This window comes from Cornus florida, unplaced genomic scaffold (genome assembly GCF_030987335.1).
Source record: "Cornus florida cultivar Cherokee Brave unplaced genomic scaffold, ASM3098733v1 CherokeeBrave_3.0.0_Hap2_Chr10, whole genome shotgun sequence".
NCBI classification, from domain to species: domain Eukaryota; kingdom Viridiplantae; phylum Streptophyta; class Magnoliopsida; order Cornales; family Cornaceae; genus Cornus; species Cornus florida.
Window position 1 is genome coordinate 16,060,032 of NW_026775580.1, and position 9,268 is coordinate 16,069,299.

Genomic DNA, 9,268 nt, shown 5'->3' on the forward strand with positions numbered 1-9,268 from the left:
ATTCACGGATTTTAAAAGTCTGTCGCATGGATGCTTACCTATACCCGAGTCCATGCAACATAGATTGTGTGTGTATATATATAATCTATTTTTTTTATACATATAAATAGTTGGGGCTTGTTTTTGGATCTAATTAGCTTGTATTTTGCTGCATTTGAATTATTTTTGTTGCTGAATAGCTTTCAAATTGAAATTCTAGTATATTCTACTCCAGATTTTCAATTTGTATTGGATGTAATAGCCTAATTGGTTTGCCTTGGACATTTGGGTTGATTTTTTTGGCATAATTGCTTCATGTATAAATAAACCATACATAGGCCATATAGTACTATGTCTAATTTGTAATGTATACATTTGGTTTTTATGTTTTGGTAAGTTGTCTGACATTGTTTTCTAGCATCTACAGACTTGGTATGCAATGACTGATTACTTAGTTGCTTTTATTGTGTGATATTCTGTTTTTTAATTAATTGATCGAAAATTAAAAACTTTTGGCTGTTGCTAAGAAGTAAACACCTAGGTTATTTGGCTCTCCTATTGTCAGTACCCATGGCTTAATGTGAAAGAGGCGGGCTGGTGTCAAATAGACAACCGACTGTAAACTTTTTGTTTAGTCTTTTGATGAATTCTCATTTCATTAAAAAATCAAAACTATAGGAAACAAAAAATTAGGATAGCAACATGTAATCTAGGAAGCTTACCCTTTTAACAAAAAAAAAAAACATGTAATCTAGGAACCTGGCGTAGGTGCAATGAACTTGTGGACATAGTTTGCTTACCAGAAACTAAATGGAACATAGTTGGAGAAAAATACACTCGGACAGTATTAATAGCTATTAAAGTTGTTCTAGATACATATTTTATAATTAGTGCATCTGCTCCTCGAGGAGCATTAGATGAAACTACAAGAAAGGTCCTTTAGGAGTTGATGGATGAAATGATGCAATCTATTCTCAATAATGAAAGCATATTTGAGGTGATGGAGGATAAGATATAAAACGAGTTCATGGAGGATATGGCTTTGGAGTACAAAATGAGACAAGAAAAACACTCTTGGAATTTGCAAAAGTTATGACTTAGCTATTGCTGATACATTTTTTTTGGTCTTGTCTTTGTTCTTGGGCTGCACTGTTAGGGATATTAACTCCCTCCAAACCCACTCAATGGTCAGCTTGTTGGGAGTTAAAATCCCTCCTTCATTATAGACAGCGGAAGCATCATCATTACATAATCGCACAAGCATATATGGAGATAACAATCATACACATACACATACACGCACAACACAATATTTTACATCGTTCCCCCAACTCTAACATCTTTATTTCTTATAGAATTCTTTAATCTTCACTTCAATGGGAATGCACTGTGTGATCTTCAAACGTCTTCGAGACTTCATGGAAACTTTCTGGGGAAGTGATGGGAAGTGTGGGAAATACGGGAAAGTGGGAAAAAGATTGATAATAGTTGTTGAGTATTCAATTGGCAGAATTTTGGTATAAGAATTGATTTCTGTATGTATCAGAATGGTTGGGGTATTTATAACAGGAGAGATTTCTTGTAATAGAACAAACTGGAAAAAGAGAACTCGTGGCCGATCTAGATTAAGGCAAGGATTATGAGATGAGTATAGTTATAATACTAATAAATTTATTATTATTATTATTGTTATTGTTGTTATTATTATTGTGATGTTGTGGCCTAAATTTGGTGTTGGGTCGCGTTGTGACCCGTTTACGACCCTAATTAGTACTCTTGTAGCCTGATATATAAGGGTGCTTAGGGTTTGGAGTGTATCATCAAGAGACACTGAAAATCGTACAAAAAGAGAGTGAGGGGCTGAAACTTGTAATTTCCGATTTTACACATAGTGAAGACTTTCGTCAGATCTCTACCGTGGACATAGGCTTTGCCGAACCACGTATAATCTTTGTGTTCTTTGTGTGGTGCGTTTACTTTTCTGTCGTATTTCGTGATTGTTGCTTGGGTTCGCTACGTTTGTCGTAATAATAATAATTATTATTATTAATAATGAATAAATATTACTATTATTATTTTTATTCACAATAAAGATAAAACAGGCTTGAAAAACCTCAAAAGTCCCCCTAATGGTACGGTTATTGGAATAATTCCATTATGCCAATAGAAAGCTTAACAAAAAAGAAAATACTTTCTACAGCAGGTACTAATTCATGGAATCCTCTTTATTCTTCATCTTCATCTTCATCTTCTTCTTTATTTATTTATTTGTTATTATTATTATTTAGTTTTATAGTAGGTCTAGGCAAACAGTACTACAAAGCTCATGGGAAGATTGAATCCAGGTCTAAGGAATGAGACATCACTCCAACTTCAACTTATTCATGGGTTTTTCTTTCTTTTTCTGCAGGCACCATAACTCAGTTGTTTGGAGCTGGTGAAAGTGAATGTTCTGTTATTATGCTTTGGACTTATGCACTGGCATCAATTTCACTTACATTTTGGTCAACCGTCTTCATGTGGCTGGTCTCCTGACTTATCAAAAAAAAAAAATGTGGCTGGTCTCCTGATTTCACTAAACAATATTCTTGATTTCTGTTACAAGAACATCACATGTCAAGATATGGCAATAGGAGGCATTCTACTATCAATTCTGCGCATGCTCGTCAAGTCTTTTAAGTTCTGCTAATCATAGTATAGATGACATAAATGAGACACTCGGGTGTTCCAGCAACTTTAAGCGGCAAGGTACCCAAAACTAATGGCAAGGAAACGACATGTTTCACTGCAACAATAAAACCTCTTATTTTCATACATAGTGTATTCATGATTAGAACTTGGCACATGAAGCTTTATTTCTGTTTTCGCTCAAAGCTTGTATCTGGAAAGAGGTGAACAAAAATTAGTTATTCATCTGAAGAGCTTACATCCTTTCACGCATGGTGTATTGAAGATTTATTTCTGTTTTTTTGCTCGAAGCATTTATCTGGAAAGAGAAGAATAAAAATCAGTTAATTGGTATGAAGAGCTTCCATCCTCCGTTATTTGTTAAATTTCTATCTGAACTGCCAATGACTCGTGTAAAAACTATCGAGTCTGTTGAACAAAATCTAAAAATCTATAACCATTTTGATAGATTCACACGAGATTCAGAGAATTATTTGATGGATATATTGTAATATAAAGGAGTGAGATTGGTATAAGGTTAAACCTACACCAAATTGCCAATAGTCATATAAAAAAAATAAAAATAAAAAATAAAACACCTTGAGTAATGTTTCCCATGCAGTATTTCAAAGTAACAGACATGTCTATTTTAAGGGTTGACTTTTGAATTCGAATACTCGATAAATAGAGTTCTTATTCGAATACAATTCTTTAGCAAAAGTAACAAATCAAATAACTCAGAATGGGGCATTGTCAAACAAGAATCAGGCTGCTGTAATTAGGACTACTCAACCCATGAATCTGTAGCTCAGTATGCCAGTACTTAAAAAGGTCCCGGTAAAGAAAAACCCAGAAATCTCTGAGACTTTAAAAACAAGTAATTAGGTGGGCACAAGACGAGCAATAATTTCATCAATATACTTATCCGAACTCCCATTCTCACACACTGCCTCCTTGGCCAGCCCCTTCCACTTAATGGCATTCTTCTTGATCTCTTCTCCTCTCTCTCCATGCAAAATTTCCCGGATGCATCGTTGGATTTCTTCTCTAGTAGCAAGTCCTTTCTCATCCACCTTGGGTTTTACTCCCACTTCCCAAACATGCTCCACAAAATGTGCATTAGTAATTTGGTCTAAGAACTGCGGCATTGCCACCATTGGTACCCCAAAGCTGATTGCCTCCATAGTCGAATTCCATCCGGCGTGCGTTACAAAGCATCCCACGGCATGATGGGTTAACACTTCCAACTGGGGGCACCATGTCACGACCAACCCTTTTCCCAACATCTCATTCGCGAAATTACTAGGGAGCTTGCTCTCTTCGGTTGGCTTCACTACCCACAAGAAGCTGTTGCTGTTGTCGTCGTCGTTTTGCCTCAGCGCAGCTGCCATTTCGGCGATCTGGTCCTCGTTTAAATTTGCAGCACTCCCAAATGAAACATACACAACAGACCCAGTCCCCTTAGTGTCCAGCCACTTCATGCAGGCATCAGCGTTTGGCTCATAAAGATTGAAGCCATAGTCGTTGTCATTGTCCACTCGCTTGTCAAGGTAAACAGAAGGCACTGTGGGTCCAACTAACCCAACAGACCAGAGATTTGACATCCATTTCACCACCTACATTTTAGCACAATATTTTCACATCATACAAAAAATGAAAAACATAATTTTCTCAAAGTTACTTTCTTGTTGCAATCAAAAGCAATGAAGAATTCAACTCGCCTCTTCTTCCAACTTATGGAAAGAGTTGAAAAGAACCCAATCTGCCTTATCAATGTTGTTGAATTGGTTCAATATGTGACGTATTATTGGGGGATAACGTTCTGTGACAGAACCAAGTGAAGGCAAGTTGGGAATTCTAAACTCTGGCAGTGCAGGTATCGAGAGAGCAGGCAAGGGCAATGGTTCACCTAATAACTCGTAATACATGGGGTAGTAACAAGCAATAGCAGCACATGACTGAGTGAAAAATGCAGCCCCGGCTATCCCAAGTCGCTTGGCTATATCCAGAGCCCACAATATATTGGCATCATATACCAGACACTTAACAGGGTACTCGGAGTTCTCTAGTTTTCCGATCAGTTCAGCTATGTTCCGCGAGCCACTCGCTTCAAACCTCTCAAGATATCCCTTGAATCCTCCTTGTCCTCCCAAGCCACCTTCAGTGCAGTCATCATATATTGGTTCAAACTTGATTGAGCCATCTCCAACTTGCATAGTCTTGGTGTTAGAGAGTGTGGTAGCTATGGTGACTTTGACTCCTTTTGACGCCAAACGTTTAGCAAATTGGACCATTGGGTTAATGTGGCCTTGTCCATGAAAAGGAAACACCATGACACGAGCTCGATAAGTTTTCTCCATTTTATCTACCAAAAATTGTCCCTGCAATATTCCTCAGCTGTTGTGAATTGAGCTGGCTCTATTCCACCAGTTAAAGTACTGTAAAACAATAGAGGAAGCTTTGAGTTAGTGAGCACTAGTACAGGCTATGTTGGTCCAAGAAACACATTAGGGAATGAACACACTACATTGAGATCACTGCATGATGATTGAGAACTCCAAAATCTGTGCGCCTAAAGAAGAGATGTGATGTTTCATGAGTCCATAAATTAGAGAGAAGAAAAAGAAAAAAAAAAAGTAAATGTAATACATAATGCCCAATTAAACAATACTACATTGAAACTTATGCTATGTTTGGTTAGAGGGAATGATTGAGGAGGGATGGATGAGAGGGGAGATAAAATAAGTTTTTTGTGTATGGTTGAATAGAAGGGAAAAGAGGGAGGAAGCAAGGAGGGATGGAGCATCCCTCCTTCCTTTGTAATTTTCTATCTGCCCAAATTTGGGAGGAAGAGGAGAGAGAAAGTAGGATAATACCCAACAAGTTTTTAATTTCCATTTTTAACCTTGTTATCGCATAATTTGGAATGGATATATAATTTTTATAATTTTATATAATTTGGGTATATTAGGAAAAAAAATATTAAACTCTCTTCCGTTCCTTCCAACTAGGGATGGCAAAAATCCACCCTGGCGGGGGCCCGCCTAGCCCCGCTCCATTTGGGGCGGTTTTGGGAAACCGATTATGTAAATAGGGGTGGGGATAGGGGGCTGCTTTGAAAAATACGATGGATTTTAGGGCGGTTTTGGGGGAGGGTGCCCCGCCCTAAATATACTATAAAGTTATTAAATTACCCTTACATACTATGATAAATTACTAAAATAGGTTAAGTATATATATACGCACAGGAGGAAACTCTAACCCTCATTTCATTTCATGCCTTAAGTCTTGTGAAATAAAAAGAGCCATGAGTAGGGATGGCAAAAATCCCCACCTCACGGGGCCCCGCCCCATTTGGGGCGGTTTTGGGGAGCCTATTATGTAAATGGGGACGGGGATGGAGGATGCTTTGAAAAACCAGGAGGATTTTGGGGTCGATTATGAGGGTAAAAAAATTAAACGGGGATGAGGTGTGCTTCTTCCACTAAAATTTAATGTGTCTTAAGCTATATGGGAGTAAACAACCGAATAAAAGGGCAAGGATAAGGACAATACTTAGGTCCTGCACTCCATTTCACCACTGATGTGGACCAATAACAAATGGACACGTCACATCCTCTTTAATTATCAAATCAGTGATGGTGCGGTATATCTTTAATTACCAAATCAGAAATTATTTTTTGATTTATTTATTTTATAATTAAATATGATGTGTTCATTTGTTCTTTGATTTATTTTATAATTAAAGATAATGTGTTCATTTGTTATTGGTTCACACTGTGAGGATCTAAGTATTGTCAAAAGGTAAATGGGAAGGTATAATAATGATGCCTTATTTGGGAGTTCTGTATGGAGTAAAAAGAAATGAATAGACCCGATTAAGAGTACTCTAGCCCGCCTTTTGTTACTCTGGAAGATGGAAAGAAATGGAAGGAAATGGAAACATTATTCTATTTTCCTCTCCTTACAACTATGATGCTTGGTAAGGATCTATCACCTTTCCTTCATTTCTTTTCCTTCTTAAAAATTCCAAACAAGGAGAGTAAATTATCTTCTTCTCCTTCTATTGTCTCTTTTCTTTTCTCTGAAGCTTCCAGACGTATATAGGGTCATTATATAAACCAATTTTATTTCAATATTATTTATTAAGAAAGAAAAAGAAAAAGTCTAGTAAAGCAAATTAACAAATGTTGAATCAATTCAAAATCCAAAAACATATGGAAGACTACCCCAATCAAGCCTAACAAGAGTACTATTTATGAACTAAAAATAATGACTTGTCAATCATCCCACTCAATAGGGAAAATACTGAAAGGAAAATAAAAATAATTAAAATTAAAAATACCAAGAGTAAAAAAAGTTACCTTGAACAAAATGAATAACAGGGACGGATGGAGTTCAGAAGAATTTTTTTTTATTTCCCAACCAAAATGCAAAATCTTGAAACTGGGAGCTGGGCTTTACTCAGTGATCGTCAAAAGTGCTCCATCCTCTTCGATCACTATCGATACTGGGAATAATATCCCAATTTTAAAGAGGGAAGTGGATTGACAGAGAGATAGGAAGGAGGCAAGTCACAGGAGTTGATTACTTGATTGTATAAATTTTATTTGTAAATAAATATATATATACAATATGGTATATAATATAATATCTACTGTATATAGTCTAGTCCTCCATATCGATGCGTGGCCTTCATGGAGGAACAACAGCATTGCTGAAGCTATTGCCCTTAACGCGTAGTGTATTATATTATATGGCTGGGTTGTTGGAGTCATTAATGAACACACCGGTACCAATTTAATTGCCTATTTTTTTATGGTTATTGATAGTTGTCCTATTTAAATGATACACTTTTTTTTTTTTTTTTATATGAATGAAAATTCTCACTCCACTTTTGTATAATTGTATTTGTTACATATTTATCATGTGGGACCATATGAATTGGAATGTGTGTGCATTATGTAAGTAATAAATTGGGAGCTGAATGTGTGTGCGTTATATAAGTGGTAAATGCATTTGTTAATGGTATATTAAGGATGTTGATATATGCAAAGTGTAATTATAAATATAGATTGTTTATTGTTATATGGATATATTTGAATTGGAAAATGATATTTGGGTAGATTACTTTAGCAGATTTGTTAGGCAAAAATACGTGGTTGTACAGTTGTCAACATCTGTTGATTTCTCTCTCCTCTCTCTCTAACAAACAAACCCACCGTACAAAGCAAAGAAGGGTAAAGTGGAATCGGAAAGAGAAACAGGCAAGAGGTGAACTTCTAGAATTCTTTTTCAATTCAGATTTCCTTATAAGAGGTGAACTTCTAGAATTCAGATTTGACTCAGATGAGCTAGATAGCGCAATCAGCGAAAAACGAGTCGATTCATTGATTATTTGATGAGTCCATTTGCTGAATTTGTTCCAAGCTCTTTCTCAAAATGCTCTTTATTGTTCAGTTTGGTCAAATGAAATTCAAACAGTCCATGTTCTTCTTTCGTAATTGCGTAGAGAAAGATGCATTCCATGATGTTCAGTTCTGATTTTAGAATCGCTTAATATACAAGCCTTTCTTGGCAAGACAAGGAAGGGCAGTCCAAGACTTTCTTGATCTAGGAAGGGGCTTCCTTCGATAACACAGTGAATAGCGTCAATTGGTGATTTTCCTCAATCCATTGCCTGACCCTCTTCTCTAGATTCAAGAATGACAGAAGATCGTCGGACCTTAGACTCCCCATAAAGTGATGATGGATTTCAGGCTTGGCTGGAAACGTAAAAACCGGGAGGACTTTATTGTGGCTGCTCTTGACTGGAGGTTAGCTTCTCATGAGTGGTTTTTTAGTCTTTCTTTTCCCTCGGTCCAATCTTCATTCAATCGATCGATCAGTAAGCGAAAGTTTCCATCATCTATCTACGAGAATCTGAATTCCATGAAAATCGCTCTTTCGATGGTCTTGTCTGATAGGCAATTCCTGAGCAGCGTGAAAACAAGGTCGGAGTCGATTGCCATTTGGCTTCGGCAAGAGCTGCCCAAAAAGAGGCGATGAGGGTCGGAGATTCACTTGCCTGGGCAGTGATGATGGTTGTAGGCGTGGAAGTGGCACTGGTAGAGAGAGGAGAGAGAAAAAGAGGGAATCCACTTTACCAAAAAAAAAAAAAAAAAATTTGCTTAATTTGTTTACTGCCCCTGCCACGTGTATTCTGCCAAACTGATCGGCCTATCTATCATGACCCATTTGAATTTAAGAGAAAAGAATAAGATTTCTCTCTCCCCTGTAAATTAATAAGGGGTAAATGCTCTAACATTATTGCTCTCATATTAAACCTCAGCCAATTTTGCTCACTCCCCTTTTTTAAAATATGAAAAATATGAGTTTACTATTATACCCTTGGCTATATTTAACTATGAAAAATAGATTGTTGATACGTGTAAATAAAATGTGAAATGACAATACCGTCCTCCTATTCCTTCAATTTTCCCAGCGCTCTCTTTCTCTCTTCAAAATTTCATTCATTTTCTCTCTCTAAAATGGCTCCCAAGGCCGAGAAGAAGACAGCGGCGGAGAAGCTGCTGCCAAAATGATCGACGCCGACGATGATGATGACGGTGAAGTGATCGGA

The 9,268-nt window shown here is 36.9% G+C and overlaps 2 protein-coding genes across 3 annotated transcripts in view; one reads left to right on the top strand and one right to left on the bottom strand.

Moving 5' to 3' along the window:
• The window catches only part of LOC132278607 (protein PIN-LIKES 3-like), a 76,464-nt gene extending 73,464 nt beyond the window's left edge, over positions 1–3,000 (top strand). Inside the window, exon 11 of the mRNA XM_059780439.1 lies at positions 2,390–3,000. Within this exon, the coding sequence (XP_059636422.1) occupies positions 2,390–2,514 (125 nt within the window). The 3' untranslated portion in view covers positions 2,515–3,000. The remainder of the gene's footprint in view (positions 1–2,389) is intronic.
• Positions 3,001–3,293: 293 nt separating this feature from the next.
• Positions 3,294–7,507, bottom strand: LOC132278606 (UDP-glycosyltransferase 74G1-like). 2 transcript variants are annotated; one of them, XM_059780438.1, is made up of 4 exons: positions 7,011–7,507; positions 5,174–5,218; positions 4,368–5,084; positions 3,294–4,262 (listed from the first exon to the last, which is right to left on the bottom strand). In XM_059780438.1, exons 3-4 carry the CDS (start codon positions 5,004–5,006, stop codon positions 3,528–3,530), a joined length of 1,374 nt encoding a protein of 457 aa, XP_059636421.1. In that variant the 5' UTR covers positions 5,007–5,084; positions 5,174–5,218; positions 7,011–7,507; the 3' UTR covers positions 3,294–3,527. The 2 variants fall into 2 exon arrangements, with proteins under 2 accessions (XP_059636421.1, XP_059636419.1); XM_059780436.1 differs by lacking the exon at positions 5,174–5,218.
• Positions 7,508–9,268: the final 1,761 nt, after the last annotated feature.

Excerpts from the sequence above, each read along its gene's own strand:
- LOC132278606 (XM_059780436.1), bottom strand. The coding sequence starts at position 5,006 with ATGGAGAAAACTTATCGAGCTCGTGTCATGGTGTTTCCTTTTCATGGA. Across the intron at positions 4,263-4,367 it reads TCCATAAGTTGGAAGAAGAG|GTGGTGAAATGGATGTCAAA; the intron begins GCGAGTTGAATT and ends GCTAAAATGTAG.